We start from the raw sequence: 17,117 nt of genomic DNA on the forward strand, positions 1-17,117 counted from the left end.
CTTGGCAAATGTGCATACACTACAAGAAAACAGTAGCTTTAAATGTGACGCGAAAAGTCAATCCGCTGAAGTTCTGCTACAAGATCGGTAACAACACATTATCTCAGGTAAATAATTACAAATATCTAGGAGTTATAATCACGTCAGATTTCAAATGGAATGATCACATAAACGTACACTGTAAATAAAGCAATGAGGCAAATTGGATATTTGAGGAGAACCCTTGCTAAATCCCCCAGCAGAAATCAGACTTCTTGGCTACAAATCTTTCATTAGACCGGTTTTAGAATATGCGGCAGTTGTGTGGGATCCGCACACAAAGATCAATATCACCAAACTTGAAAATGTCCAGCGTAAATGTGTCAGGTTCATATACAATTGTTATAGCTGGAAAACGTCCCCAACAGCACTTTTGCAAAAAGCTAATTTAGAAACCCTGCAGGCAAGACGATGCCAAGAAAGATTAAAAATGTTTTATTTGATCTGCCACAACCAGCTTGGCATAGATAGAAATGCATACTTTCATTCAGTTACCAAACGACAAACCCGTTCTTTTCATTCTAAGAAAGTGAGCGATTTTTCGTGCAGAACAAATGTGTTCAAAGCCTCATTTTTTCCTAAAACTATCCGTACTTGGAACGACCTACCTGGAAATGTGGTTGAGTGCTCGACGTTGTCTTCTTTTCTGAGTGCATTCCATGAAAGATAGCGGTGTTTCACATTGTCATATCATGGTGTCTACACTTCACTTTTTGGTTCTTTTTGTTCTGTGCGAGTGATATGCCTTTTTTTTTTTTCGTTGTCGTCATTCGCAAGACTGAATGTACTATGGATTTTCGTGAATTGTATTCTTCTGTACCCCCCACTCCTGCCTAAAGCCTGACAGTCAGGCTGGCAGTATGCAATAAATAAATAAATAAATAAATAAATAAATAAATAAATAAATAAATAAATAAATAAATAAATAAATAAATAAATAAATAAATAAATAAATAAATAAATAAATAAATAAATAAATAAATAAATAAGTCATCTGCCAATCTCTCTTCTGCAACCATATCGCCATACTTTCTTCTGCACCAAAAAAAACGAGTTCGTGGAGGCATATGTCTGCTGATCATAGTATGCTTCATTAGGATCGCAGAGGCAAGTATGACTGTTATTGCTGCAGCCGTCACAGCAACCAAAGCAACCTAAGTTGCGAACTCGTTCGTTGCCTGATCAATACCGTAAACCGCAGACATGTGGCTAAGCTTCAAAAGGCGCGTTTGGATTACCCAGGGTTGAAAAATAATTACGCTTGAATTGACGCGGACGCGGGCTACGGTTTAAAAATACATGAGTTCTGAGGGCACATACTCAATATTGGGGTACTCCTTCGCATGAATATTGGTCGATTTTCGTTTGCTAGAGCCCATGCTGCTATCTTCAGCGACTACTGTATCGGATGGCTAACGAAGTTCCCAGCTTCATAAATAAAGCACATGGGTCATTGAAAAAATATAGCACCACCAGCGTGAAAGGGGTCTATCAGAGGTCTTGATCAGCAGTCAAATGAATAGCAACACTAAAGAGATCTGCGGCATTTCACGGTCGGCGCTATGGCGGTGGTTCAGGGCCATTATCAAATTTTATTCTTCGCTGTTCCCAGAAGTGGTTCAAAAAGCATCTTCAAAAAGCATGCACAAAAGCTGCGTTAAATTTAAAAGCCGCAATTCTGTTACTTCATGAAGACAATAAAGCAAATGATACGACATGTACAAGATCTTTTTGAAATTAAGATTCACCTGCACCGTTTAGCAGGATAATAGTGCCGGATGGCCATGGATCTTGAACGTAATTATCCCTGGTCCTGTTCGATATCTATTGGCAGGTTCACGCCTGACTTAATACGCACAGTGCCGAACAGATTCACCTCGCGTATTTAAACCTAATCTTGGAAAAACGGCTGTGAGACAAACATGCATGTTCCTAGATGACAGGCCCATAGCTCCTATACGTAACTTTACAAATATAACTGCTGACCAGACACCTCCATAAAGTCCTTTACAGATATGTCTTCTCTTACGTAGCTCCTTTCCCAAACAGTATAAAAATTTATTAGCCCGAGCTGACTTGTTTTCAAAAGAGTACGCTATAACAAAACCACCTTGTTCCACCTTCGAACTATTGTAGTAATGCAGATTTCGCACTTACTTTTTCAGCAGCATTAGTATCGGTAAGGCAACAAGGAAGAACTGGAAGTCGGCGGACAGGTACCAGAGATGAGTGAAGACATGCTGCGGATAAATAAGTACCAGTGTAATTCATATCCCTTCATTTTTTTTCTGTGTGAGTTACTGCTACCATGATACTAAAGGCGTATCTCAGTAATCAATCGTAATTATAAATATACCGGCTGCTTCGTTTAAATCCTACATATATTTATTTTCGTACCTACGGGAGACAAGAGGGTGAAAGTTGTGCACACATAGAAGGCGGCAAGGTGGCTATGTTTTGGTAGATGATACGGCTTACACTTACCATGACTTAAATATGTGTGGTCGGACCGCGCAGCACTTATATTATCTCAATTCAGGAATGCATGAGTGTTGTTGAAAATTGTCATTTCTAGTAACAACACAAATAATGATGTGACTAAAGAGACTTGGTGCACTGTTTCAATTTATTACGCCACTTGTAAATACCTATGTAGCAACAGCTATAATAGAGGTTTTATGACATAACGACCACATGTTGCCGTCTTCTTGGCACAAGAATTTGATTTTCATCCATTTTACTGAGCCATTTTATTGTGCTACGTGCTGCGGTTTTACACTGCATAAGATGTAGTACATTCTAGCAATGAGGAGGCTTTACCGCGTTACCGCAGTCATTCTCATAGCCATTATACGCATGTGCAAGACAACTACACACACATGCAATCACAAACCAAGACATTTACAGTGGCCACTGTCAGAACATGCTAGCACGGTCAGGTATTCGCGCCAAGAAAGGTAAGATCACGTGATTGATATCAACGTCATAAGGACAGACGTCCGGTGCGTTTCAAATTGATATAAGGCAAAGTTTTCAATGATTTTGTTTGGCCATCTAGCGAGCATGTTCTGTATTCATAAAAGTATGATATTCATCTTTCATATGGCTTCGTTTTAAAACGAAAGGTCTAAAACACGACCAAAATTTGCTTGATGGGGCATTAATTTCCTGAAATTGCCTAGTTGGGCACGAAGCCTCTGCGAGGTGGTAGTTGGCAGGTGACAAGGCTGGGCACTGATTGATCGATGGTTTCTGTGACGTCGCGAAACCAGGTATCATGAACGCTGTCAACTGTGGCTTCGCTGTTAAGGTGGAATATTGAAATCAGGATCTCTATTTAGGTACTATGCCCCTTGGCCATGCAGGCACGTTCATATGCCTTGCTTCAAGACGAATTTAATCTGTCACTAAAGGTCACTTAATCATCATACATGACGGACATTCTCACGAGCTTGCTTCTGACATGTGATACATTTAAGGTGGCATGGCAGGACAATGGTTTGTGGGCGGTTTGTATCAAATTGAATTGTTTGCTTAGTTTAAAACGTGCGTTTGGTCAAAGCGGTAACGTCTTCGCGGCAGTTGTGTGTGTTTGTCTGTGTGTGTGTGTGTGGGGGGGGGGGGGTTGCGATACGCCACACCAAGCGGCGTGAACTGCGATAGAGAAGACAATTACATGTAAATCTATCATCAACTAAGACAAGCTGCCAGAACAGCGAAAGGCAAGACCGGCAAAAAAAAAAAAAAAATGGCCTACCTTCCGCGAAAAGCAGAGTACCATGTCCAACGGTTTTGTGTGCGACAACGTACTTACTGAGTGATTTACAAAAATTCCTCATGCGAGTGATTAAGTACCGATTTACCATAAAATAACCGAGAAATATTACGAAGCTAAGAATTCTGTTTGAGGACTTTAAAAACCTACCGCTTATTTATAAATTGCGACAATTTAACACGATTGCTTTGCCCTATCCTTTTCATTAGCATCTTGTATACGGTTGATCGACCATTATTCAACTGCAACCATGGAACCTTTGTAACTTATGGGTATCGTGCCCTCATTGCAATCCAAAGGTTCTGGGTATAATTCTTATTAAATTCAAATTAATCTAACTTTTTCAGAGCGCTTCCACTTTACTGCAATTACATGAATGTCTCTAAAATTCTGCCGTCAATCTCAAAAGTTTAGCTTGTTCGTAAATTTATATGGTCCAGTTGATTGTCATCTTCTTGCAGTTTGGTTGGAAAGTCTTAAGAAGGACGAATTGTGAAAATGGGCATTCCTGCAATAGAATTAGTGAATGAACTTTTATTGTTCTAAATTTTGTGGGCACATGACATCGGGATATTCAAGGCCGCCTATATCGATGATTACCTCAACTTTTATTATTCTTAATAGCCATCCGGTTCGAATTATTGAAAGTCGGAAATTCCCAATCTGAAGCTTTTTATATGAGCTTCCTTGCATTTCACATCTCAAAAATTGTGTCAAATATCATGACATTTCACCTTAACCATTTTAATGTTTTATACATCTCATTTACGCGAAGTGTCTGTATTTGGCGCGTACGAAATGCGAAGGATGCCATTTTATAGATGTGAATGCACAGAAATGAAATCAACGAGCCTTCGCTGGTTTATAACTTAACTTCTAAATCGATTCCGGCAATGAGGACCGCTCTGATGGAGAACTCAAGAGATTTCAACCATCTGAGGTTCCTAACGCGTGCTTCGTCGCGCAGTACACGGGAGCCGTGCTTTTCACCTCGATCGAAAAGTAATCACCGCGGTCCGGACGAGATTGTGCGTTCTTGGTATCCGCAGTGGAGTGTCCTAGCCGCATTGCCAAGAAGGAAGATTGCGAAACTTAGTTTTGCATAGATGCTGACGGCCTTCAAATTTCGCTATAATTATTTGCCCTTGAATAATAAAAAATGAAAGAAACGTATGGGACACTTAAATACCCAAAAATGTCGATATAATCATACTGCCTTATGCGCATTAAACATTTATTCGAAGTAATACTTTATTGCACGCATTTGCGTTGTAGTTAAATATTAGAAACTAGTAGTAGCAAGTATAACTGCTAAGAGAGCGATAATAAGCAGTTCTTGGCAATTGAACAAAGTAGTAGTGCTACTTAGGAGGGCTCTTAGGAGTGCTGACTAGTGGCCTTAATTTCAACAAAATGGTGCTGTAATACAATGTGCTGCTGCCGTCTACTCTGTGCTAGGAGGCTGTTGCATAAGGCCTCTAAACTGTCCCACACAGCGAATGCTTCGCAGTAGTGCACAGGTAGCCCACTCGGCTCGCAAGCCAAAGGAAAGGCTCGACTGCACTCTACCACTGTTCTCGTTTTGAGCAAAAGTACTTCCGTTTCTGCAGAGAAACACTTTATGTTACTTGTTTCGGATCTAGCCGTGTTTATGCCGTCACAACCCTGTAAAATCTCCCTGCAAAAGCCCCTGTCGTGTAGGCCGTGTCCTCTGGCGTTGTGACATTGCGTAGATATACCAAGATGTCCAATCAACCCTCGCTATATATCAGCCAACGGCACCTGCGAGAACACATGGCCAGGGGTAAAAACTGTAGCTAGTTTGTCTCAGCTACTTCAGCGTTCCTGCAGACTATAAAGGAATGCAGTTAAAAATAACGGGAACACTCAAACGGCGGTAGCATTTCACACACAGGACGATTTTTTTACTAACATTTAAAATCTTATTTTTATTTTTAATTCTTAAATGTTCTTTTTTCTCTTGTCTATTTTTTACATACCGATAGTTGGCATGACCAAACATTGACATTCCATTCCACCACTTTTACAGCTTTCATTGCATTTTCTTCATTGTGTTTAAATATTTGCATTAAGGAAGTCATCAATCACTCATCATAATTTTTCTAAATCATCATAATCAAGCATTGGCTTTTCAATCTGAGCACTCTGACACCTTAGAACCCCATCTTTCCAAAATTCATTTCTTAATTCATCAATCAATTACAACGATTTCATTGACACGTCTTCACCCATTACACACCAATCAATCATAAATCACTAGAGCTACAGGATACATTAATACAATTTTTTACGCAGCGCCAGATTATTTTCGACAATCAGTGCCGATGCCCCCGACAGCTTTTCGACCGAACGAGCTGTAAACGCTGTCGCTTAAAAAGAAATGACTCTATGCTTGCGCATGCTGAAAAATGAGCTGCGGGCGTGGGTGAGCTGTGCAAGGCGTCGACATTCGAAGCGCTATTCATTTTTCGCCAGCGAAGGTTCAAATCTCGGTCTACGGCGAAATTTTTATTTCTCGTCAGTGCAGTTGCCAGGACAAATGACAACGCTTCCGTAGGCTTTCTTTTGGCCGCTACGAAATGAATTGCTTCTGTTGTCTTAAACTGGGGACAATGGCTTCCTAACCGTGAGTCGGCTACGAAATTTCGAACTTATTGAGAGGTTAATGGCGCTGTAAGGCCACATGTTCTGGATGAGCGCCAACTGGACGGCAGGTGTGGGACGTTAGGGACCAGGTTACCCTGGTCTGCTGTCTGCACCATCAGGTATCTTCGTGATAGACGCAAAGCATCAGCAGTGTACTGGAACATACCCTGGTGCTACCGAATAAAAGTTGAATATGTACTAGCAATTATAAGTCAAATCGTAAGCTCTGTCCCGCACCTGGTATTCGCATCGCCGTACAACACAGCTGCAGAGATAGCATGGGCGTATGTTTTAACTTTTCTGGCCCAAGTATAAAAACGTAAAAATTTTGCCTCCTTGGTTCGAAGTTAGGGAATGATCATCTTAGATTTCGACATGTTGGCGTGATGTTTGACATTATCTTTACGGTATTCTGCCGGAAGCACACGAGGGCAGTAGCGTAGCTACGACCGATGCTGTTTGCCGGAAAAGGAGCCACAGTGTTGCACAGTGAGCAGCTCCAAGAAGAGCATGGCAACGCCTCTTTTTTTGCTTCTTTCATAGCCGCGCGAAATCAAATAATCAGAACGTAATCAGTGTTCGGCATGGGTTAACATAGTTTTTTTGGCGGTTTGCACCGAGAGCCTGGTACAGAGCTTTGAAAAATTTTAAATGTCTTTAACGCTTAGAGTTACCGGTATACGTTTAGAGGTAGTAGGTCGTGAGTTGGAGCTCCTATAAGAAACTAGCTTCTATCTTCACTATGGATGGATGCTAAAGGGCTAACGAAATGATACGACATCACTCTGAATGCATCACAACGAACTGTTGCGTCACAATTTTGATATGAAATCACGTTATGTTTTTTATCACTTGTTCATACTTTCTGCTCACGCCTCTCATGTGGTAAGCATAGCGTCCGCGTGCATAAAGTCTCCCTATATCACTTACAAGTTTTACGAGTACTATTTTGGACATCTAGCGCAGGAACAAAAAAGGAAGAAGGAGGCTTTTTGTTGTTTTAGGGAGCAACTCACCTCGATCATTATGTATTAAGATTACACCTATACCCTACAGAGGCGAATATAATAAAGTATCTTCAACGCCTCAGAATTGCTTACCGTTGTCAATTCTGGTGTGAAAGCATAGTTTTGCACTTGCAGAAGCAGGACGAGCCACTGTGTCTGGAATTCGTAGTCGATCTTGTCGAAGAGTGTCTTAGCGCCAGGTCCGGCGGCGATGAGAGGCAGCAGTTTCAAACACATCATCATGAAGAACAATGGTACCATGGTTCTGAAAGGCAATGCTCTTTACTTAACTGCGTACAAGGATAAGGTACGTGCCATGATCTGTCTAGTAGGATAAATGAAGTCTAGTCTACTCATCACAACGATGTATACAGAAAGTCCTTTGAGGTATTCACGAAAGATATTTGAATACTGACACTCGATCATTTCACTCAGCGATATGCTTATTAAATGCATTAGTCAAAGAATGCCGAACAAAACTATTTAAGGAGGGTGTATTATTTACAGTCGAAGTAAATACGAAAGCATAAAGCATTTCGTTTCGGCATATGTAGTATTGAGAAACTAGTTAAACACGGCTTTGAGTACATTATCTGACTCTCCGTTGTTGCCCTATAATAGCACGCAAGTGGCGTGACCTTGAGGTAGTATTTTTGAATAATGGGCCTTGTCAGCCTTTTTTACGTTCAAGTAAGTTTTCTCAGCTAGCCTGGGTGGATTTTGCGGCGTCATTCTGAATTATCTTAAATTCTGCCCAGCCATTTTTTATCTTCAAATCTGCTGAGTCAATCTCTTTTTTTTGTATAAGTGGTGCTTAGTGACTTTTGTTGAGCCATGCTTAATTACATTTTTGTGAGTAAGATTTAGCTTTACTTATCAATAATAAACATGCATTCATATACTGCTACTGCGGTCACAATTTCTGTTCCCTCAGGTGACCTTATGTACAAATTACCTACCAAGGCCTCACACATGCCGACGAACAGCTTTCGCGAACATAACGCATCTAAAATTGTTGCCCAATATATCAGCCGTGTGCGGCTTGCTACGCTGAGTTACGATTATTTTGTCGAAGCGTTCTTGTCACCTCTTAACTTATCTTGAGAGCGCGGTGCGGCAACTTTCACCTCAATCACCTCTTTATACCAATCATCCGCACCACTCCTTTCTCATCTGAGGATTGCGTGCAGAGTGCCAGAGTGGCCTGGAAGAAAGACGCTTGTTCAATCGGTTGCTAACATAGGCCGAGGTGCCCTTCATATCGCCAACCTCTTCTCACTTTGTATCCGTCTACCACCTACCCTCGGACACCTTTTACGCCTTTGCTTGCTTCCATAATCCTCCGATATGCACGAGGGCAACGAAACACGCTCAGCACAGGCTTCTAAAAGGTATGCTGCTGTTACACTCACCTGGACGGTCACCAGGGCCAGCACAATTCCCAGAACATTGCCGGCCCCCCAAGGATGGGGGATCGAATCCCGGCCTCGGCGGCCGCCTTTCAGTGGCGGCGAAACCTAGGCGCCCCTATTTTGTGCGATGTCAGTGGATGTTAACCCTAGGTGGTCGAAATTTTCGGAGCTCTCCACTACAGCGTCTCTCATAGCGTGAGTCGCTTTGGGACGCTAAACCCCGAACGAAAGGAACACTTGCCGATCTATCTGGCTAAAATGTCAATGAAAGGCAAGAAAATTGTACGAGGGGGAGTGTGTTTAACTACTCAACGCCACCTTCTACTTGACTGACGTCGCGAACACATGGTCTCTCAATTACGAGGAGGGGATTACCGACTAGGCAACCTTTTCAAAGCAAAACAGCAAAATTTTTGGCAAGCCTTTTGGTCGTTCTGAACTATCCAAGAAGAAGCTCGCCGGCTGAAAGCAGCCGCTTGGCAAGTCCTGCACAGAGTGCATCCGAGTCAACCGTGCTATAACGGAGTCACGGCGCGTTCACAACATTCTTGTGGGCGTCGGCACCATTACTTTCAAAACGCCCTGCCGCGGTGACTGAGTGAGTAAGGCGCTTGAATGATGAGCACAAAGAAGCGGGATCAAAATTCCGACTGCGGCAGCAGCTTTTTGATGGCGGAGAAATGAATACGCTCGTGGGGTGTGCACGGTATGAACCCCAGGTGGTCGAAATTTCTGCAGTCTTGCCATTCCGCCTCTCTCATTCTTCTGGGTCGGCGTCAAACCTCTGCCGTTGTATCGGAAACATTGACAGCATTGCGGCTCATTCAATTAGACAAATTCCTGACCTCTCAAGCGCTTTGCGAGTAGTCCACAAAGCGCGAAGAGGCCTTCCAAGCTTTCAAGCAGGCACTTCAAATCCTGTGCTACGATGTTTTGATGCAGAAGCGGCCACCATTCCTCACACTGACGCTAAAGAACAAGATATCCGCGCGCTTCCTTTACAACATAACATCGCGTCTGAAGAGCAAGTTGTTTCATATGCCAGCCACTCTCTTACTGCAGCTGAGCCTTACTACACAATTAGGGAATAATATTGTTTATCTATTGTTTGAGTCTGCCTAGTTCACCTTTTTTTACATCTCGAATACTATGCTACTCACTGTCATCTACAAATCTGACCAAAAGAACCTCGACATCTCGGCGCCCTCACGTTTCCCATTGCTTTCCGCACCCACTAGTCTACACACTCTTTTTCTACTCTCCGATGCACGTAAGCTTTTACTGACTACCTGAATGTTGCGCCTATCTAATTTCCTCCACTCTACATCCACACTGACTTCCCGTCCCTGCAGTTGGCTGATTCCTCATCATTTGTCTCCATGGTAAATCAACGGTACACAACGGCCGCGTGAGCAGATTGCCCTCCCCCGATTTCAACATGGAACACTCTGCCGGTATACTAACCACCTATGCACTATAACTGTTAAGCCGGGTTCATCATCACCTGACTTAAAACTTCGTCCCTGCCCTAACCGTGACAACAGTAAAAAACACTGCATACACAACGCCGCTGTCACACCACACAGGTCTCCCGCTGATTGTTGCCAGTCTGGAACACAACTCGCATCACACTGTAGCAGTAATGTGCAACTGCCCCACCACTTAACCCCTTAACTCGGAACACAACACCCTTTCCCCCTTAGTTTGGACTCAACTGCCGACACAAAGCCAGCGCAGTTTTGCAGATGGGATGGGGCCTTCCGAGCTTGAAGTGAGCGACATAGGGTTAGTAGCTCAGCAGGCTCACTTTGCTCCCTTGAAAACACTGGTAGAGACATAGCCATCGGCACTATTTGTGGCATGACTGTACCATCAGAGGAATGTTCAGCTGTTGGCTACTCATCAGTTTGTCCTCAGGTGGCTCGCTGCTCACTGCTTCCGATGGTGTTGCTAGCACAGGATAAGTTTCTGCCGGTGGCTCTCCTTGTGAGGGAAAGACTTCTGGTTGCCGTTTTGTGGGTACTGGTCCCCCAGTTAAGAAGGAGTAACGGCTAGGCAACGGAGCTAGTCCACATGCCGGCGCAACACTCGGCCATCTGAAAGTATGACGTCATAGGAGATTGGGCTTGCGGCTCGGGCTACCACAGCGGAGACCCACGGAGCAGCCTGGCCACAGTTGCTTGCAAACACAGCATCTTCAGGCTGGAATGAACGTGGCATCGGCAGCGTTCCTGTATGCTGGGAGGACCTATCCGAGGCTCTGTCTGGATGCAGCCGGTCCAGCATGGTTAACACCCGGCGGTCCATCAAGAGTTCGGCTGATGATCGGCTTGTGCCTGTCTGCGGAGTTGCTGCTGTAATATGGAGTCTGCTAGCAGCCGTGTCCAATTTCCGAAAATAATGTGGGACAGTGCTTCTTTAGTGGTTCGCACTATTCTTTCATTTTGGCCATTTATGGACAGATGAAAATGTGCGGAAGTCACCTGGCTGATCAGCTTGGCCTCGAGAAACCCCGGAACTCAGCAGAAGTAAACTGAGGCCCGTTGTCCGACATGAGGGTGGCTGGGAGGCCATGTGTTGAAAACAGTTTACATAAAGCATTGATAACATTGAATGACGTCATCGATGAAACTGGAATGACCTCCAGCCACTTTAAATACGCGTCCACCACGATCAAAAATGTCTGCCCTTGGAACGGCCCCGCCAAGTCAATGTATTGCAGGGATGGTGTCCGGATTGTCTCCCATGGATGGACTGGTGCTCTGGGAATCTATGGCCGTATCGATTCAATATTTCTCCAATATTTGTATTGATTCCTGGCCACCATACATAACTGCGAGCAAGTGCCTTTATCCGAACAATGCCTGGGAGTCCGGCATGCAAGGCTTCAAGAATCTTGGAATGTAGCTTCTGTGGAATCACCACATGGTCACCGCACAGCAAACACTTTTTGTGGGCCGACAGTTCATGTTGCCTGCCCGCGAATGGTGCGAACTCAGAACTAATGCTGTGTTTCGGGGTCCACCCCTTCCATGCCCAGTTGAGTACGTGGGATATTATATGGTCCTTGGCAGAACATGGGGCGATGTCAGCTGCAAGGAGTGGGGTTATGGGAGAGTGTCCATGAACACAATAATCTCTGCTGGGGACGGATACTCGGTTGCTGGTTCGTCAGGGGAATTCTTCTGAGGCCGTCCGCATAGCCCAGGCTGGTGGAGGAGAGTACTGGTAATAGACTAGCGCAGCATTCAAGGGGATAACATCTGCGGTGGCTGGCAGCCTGAAGCTAACAACCCAAAAAGATATTTGTGGCCCGTGTGGATCTGAAACGGCCAGCCAATTACATAGTCATGGAACGTATTTTACGCCTACAATCACTGCAAGCGCCTTTTTATCAGACTAATTACAATTCCGCTTATTAGTCGACAGCGTATTTGAGTAGAAGGCGATTAGGGCTTCTCTGTCATCTGGAATTTTGTGGCTTAGCACAGCCCTATTCAATATGGTGAGGTGTAAAAGCCAGAATAAGTGGTTTCTTTTCATCAAAGTGTGTCAAAACCTGCGTCGATGACAGGAGGCGATTCACATTAACAAACGCTCTCTGCTGTGTGTAACCCCAGACCCAGGGTACATAGGGCACATTCTTGTTGAAGAGCAGGTGCAGTGGTTCTGCAACAGTTGTCTTATGGGGCAGAAACGCATGATAAATGTTGAGGAGCTCCAAGAATGCCTGTAGCTCCCCCTTGCCGGAAGGACGTGGTGCCTTCACAATCGCTTGTCTCTTCAGGCATTGGATCAATTCCCTGATCATCGACTCTAAACCCTAAAAGATCTACTTGAGCCACCCCGAGCTGGCATTTCTCATCCTTGACTATAAGCCCCACAGCTTGGAACCGTCTGAGAACTTCACGAAGACGACTGAGCAGCCCTTCATGAGAAGCTCCAGCAACCATGACATCATCAAAGTAAGAAATGGCCCCAGAAACTCCTCGCAGAAGGTTTTACATGAGACTCAGGAACATGCCGGTTGCTGACCCCAAATTGAAAGCTGTGGACACGGAAAGCTCCCCGGTGAGTTACAATAGTCGGAGCTTCCGCTGCTTCCTTGGTCACTGGCAGTTGCTGGTAAGCCTGGGCCAAATTGAGCTTAGCAAACACAGTTGTACCTGAAAGGGACGACAGCATATGGCAATAAACAAAGCATAATGCTTTGTTTATTGTGCACTTGTAGTCTGCACAAATACGGACGTCTCCATCAGTTTTATAGGGAGCGACGATACGCGTTTCCCATCTTGCTTGAGCAACTGACTCCTAGACACCCTGCTGCGTGAGCTTTTCTAGCTCTGTATTTATTTTCGGACGAAGTGTGAAATGTATTCTGCGTGCCCTCAGTTGGATTGACGCGACCTCAGGATTGAGTGAAACCTGCACAGGTGGCCCTTCGTACACCCCGATGCTTCATCAAACACTGAACAGAACTCCTGCAATATGTCGGCAATCGAATAAAACGGCTAGTTGATATGCTGCACTCCTATGATGTTGATACCCAGCGCTGGGAACCAGTCCAGTCCAAGCAGGCTTAAAGGCTCGAACTTAACAATCATAAGACGTAGCGGGCCACCAAAATCCTTAAACTTCACTCTGAATGTGTCATACCCGTGCAAAGCTATGCGATTGGCCGGATAATCCTTCATAATGATATCCAGCGGTTTCAGCGGTGGTAGACGGCCACTCGGAAAAGTCCGCCTGGCTGTAGCGTCAGACATGACTGAAAACGTAGACTCCAAACCCGCCTCCATTCGGCATGTCTCACGTTCAATTTTGACCAGAACACGTATCTTCCTCGTGGCGGGTGCAGGCACATCGTGGATAGCGGTCGCAGTTGGGTCGGCGCAGTAGGAAATATTCGTGCGAGGCATGGCTCTAACGTGAGGCGTCCTGCCGTTGGCAGACTCTCAATATGTGACCCGTTTTTTTCGCCGCCCCTACACTGGGCATCCCAGAAATGGCATAGACGCCGTATGTGGGGGCCACCGCAGCCAGCACAGGTGACGGCCCGCGTTCCTTCTGGGTCCGTCCGCTGGGCAGGATCGTTTCCTAGACGCGAGACATCTTCGGTGGCATCTTGCTCATTATCGACGTCCATGCTCGTTCACTGATGTACTGGCTCGATGCACGGCGCGGTTAGACTTGGACGGACGACGTAGTTAGTTTCGCGGTTGATTGCCTCGGCACCTGTTGCTTCTTCTACTGCAATAGCTAGGGTCACTTCTTTCTTGGACAAACGTTGTCACTTTATCTTGTTGTTCCGCAAAGACGAAAACAAAACGGTCTCGCAGCGAGATAGTGAGGGTGGTGAAATTACAATGTTGCGCCGTTGTTTGAAGGGCAGCAAGGTAGGCGGCTGCCCTTCTCTCTGTACCTGGTCGCCTCGGTGGAACTCGTATCGCCTTGCGAGCACCGTTGGCTTCGGGGCTAGCTGCTCCCTGAGTACAGCGAGTTCTGCTTCGAACGGAGTATCCGTGAGCTGGGCCGGCGCGACGAGCGCTTTTGCCAACTGAAAAGTGGCGGCGCCGCAATGACCAAGGAACGTGAACCACTTCTTACCGCTATCTGTAATACCTTGCGCATCCCGGAAGAACTCGAAACGCTGTGCATAATCTTCACAGTCCTCGGGGCGGAGCAAGTCGAAAACTTCGATGTATGCCGCGCTGGGGTGTTGGCCATGCTGCACAGATGGCTGCCAGCGATGCCACCTTCCCTTGGCAGCTTCAGCGATGATTTCGAACCAGGGTCCCAACCTCGTCGCCAGGATAAGTCGGATTCATTACCACCTTTATTAAAACTTCGTCCTCAGCCCCACCCATAATAACAGTAAAAAACACACTGCCATGCACAGCGCTTCTGTCACATCACACACGTCTCCAGCTGATTGTTGATATTCTGGAGCACGACTCGCACCACACTGCGGCAGTAACGCGTAACTGCCCTAACACTAAATTCGGAACACAAGAATTACTGGGTTCCCGCTGTGCCTGGCTGCCATCGTGTTCAAGTTTTGGAGGCTTACAAAAACGCTTGCACTGCTGCTTACTTAGATCACCATAAAATGCACGACATTATCAATAGCCGATACATCAGGCTAGGATTTCTACCAGCGTCACCATATGCATATCTTGTGCGCCCTTCCAGCATCACAAGCGGCAAATATTTCTTCCTGCTGGTGCCCAGAAACCTTTTCCTTTCACCATCTCAGCGGTTTGACTATGTCGACATCGACTAGCTTGGCCCTCTGCGTGTCCCGCCAGACGATCACCGTTAGGTTGTTACCGCCATTGTTCATCTGGCGTGGTACACTGAAAGAGCCCTTCTTTGATTCGGTGCCGCTTTTGAAAACGTCGAATTTTTTCTTCATCTGGTACTCCAGCACTGTCATTGTGATCCACGCATTCTGCTCAGTGACCGTGAGGAGGCCTTTCTTTCCCCAAGCACTTAAAGGAGTTCTGTACACTATCAATACTATCCAAAAGACGTCCTCCAGCTGTCACCCTCAGATCAATAGCCTCAAATCAATAGCCTGATCGAGTGTTTTCACGACGTGTTGCTCGACATGATTTCCTTATGTGTCAGTCCTGACCGTAAGAATTGGAGAAGACCAGCCGATCGAGTTAGTTGGTGAACCATGACGACCAGTAATATAAGAGCGCAACAAAAAACGGGACAAAGAGGAGAAGAAAACCACAAGTGGTATTATTGTTCATCATGGTTCACCAACTCGCCCAATAAGCCATTCTTCTACAGTTCATTTCCTATACGTGGGCTTCTATTTTGTGTCGAAACATCGATCTGTCTAACTTAGCAATACTGTATGCCATCATCGCCGTGTATATCTGCCGAGCGCCCACTGCTTCATGGCATTGTCATTTTAATACCTGCCCTCCGGATGTGCGAGCACTTTGTGTCTGGCTTTGACTTTCTACGGGGCACAAGAGAAGAATATGCAGAATTTTCAAAAGTGAATGGTGGCGGCAAGCGAGGACTTAGCCCGGACTATGCGCCCGGTTGAGAACACTCGCCGTAATGAGCGTGTGTTTTGTGAGTGATGTATGACTACCGATCAGCTGACGGAAGTCCGTTGGGACGCCGTCCGTCCAAACCTCCCAAAAGATTCTAGAAGACCAGCATCAGAGGGAAAGTTTTTGGTCCTAGGTGACATCGTTTTAGATTCCAAGCATGAAAAGACCTTACGCCTTGGACCAAAGTTCTGCTCTGACCCTGGAATGTTAATGGTCGAGGAGTTAGCTTTTGCTCACTGTGTGTCGTCCAAAGCTCAGTTCGATGATAAGCCTAAGTGTATATAACTGCGTGTTGATGCTGTAGCTATTAGCGAGCGCATTGGTGGGCGGAATAACAGGTTTCGCTCGTTAGTAAATTACCTGTGTGACAATCTTTTGCATGTCGTGCTTTCTGATAAAGAAAATTATTTTGTTGTACTTTTCAAGAACCAGTTTTGAGTAAAAGCGTGTGAGTCAGTACGGAAGCACTTTAGATTGAGCAGAAAGAATCCGATTGAGTGCAAGAAAGAGGTTGTAGCTTTACTGCAAGACTTTGGGCTGGAGAATTTGGCAAGCAAAGTAAAGAAAGCTGAACTTTCAATTCTTAAAATATTCTTATCGGCAAAAATGCAGAAGCCAGACATACCTTTCCGGGCAATAGTTTCTGAGCGCCAAATTTGGGAAGTGGTTCTAGCTTCTCATCTTAGGAATCATTTGTCAGCACATTCCGTTATTGACCCGTTTCTTGTGCCAAACTAGAGACCATTGTAAAACACCTTTTGGACAAGAACACGGCTTCATGCTCTAGTTTTAGCATAGATGTGGTCGACTTATTTTACCCTCTTCCCCATAAGCAACTTCTTCGAAGTGTCCAGAATTGCGTCACACAAGATAATGCTGAGAGTTTGTTTCGGAATAAATGCGGTAAAACTATTGTATCCGTCCTGGAACTTTAATCCTTTTATATTCAGCACACCTATTTAGTGTGAGAAGATAAAGTATTCATGCAGAAGTTAGGTGTATGTACAGGTTCTAAAGTAGCCCCTGTCCTTAGCAATATTTAGCTTAGCTATGTCGACAGAAAAATAGAGAGCGACCTAACCGGAAAGATTATTAGTATATTCCTTTACGTGGATGATTTCCTGGTTTTAGTTAGATCCTT

The 17,117-nt window shown here is 45.0% G+C and overlaps 1 protein-coding gene across 1 annotated transcript in view; it reads right to left on the reverse strand.

The window, feature by feature from the left end:
- LOC146172528 (nose resistant to fluoxetine protein 6-like) overlaps positions 1 to 17,117 on the reverse strand; it is a 137,361-nt gene that overhangs the window by 55,796 nt on the left and 64,448 nt on the right. Inside the window, exons 9-10 of the mRNA XM_084585786.1 lie at positions 7,582 to 7,753; positions 2,197 to 2,279 (exon numbers count right to left, since the gene is read on the reverse strand). Of these exons, the coding sequence (XP_084441912.1) occupies positions 2,197 to 2,279; positions 7,582 to 7,753 (255 nt within the window). The remainder of the gene's footprint in view (positions 1 to 2,196; positions 2,280 to 7,581; positions 7,754 to 17,117) is intronic.

Source organism: Amblyomma maculatum, unplaced genomic scaffold (assembly GCF_055883805.1).
Source record: "Amblyomma maculatum isolate TAMU_Amacu unplaced genomic scaffold, ASM5588380v1 scaffold_13, whole genome shotgun sequence".
Taxonomy (NCBI): Eukaryota; Metazoa; Arthropoda; class Arachnida; order Ixodida; family Ixodidae; genus Amblyomma; species Amblyomma maculatum.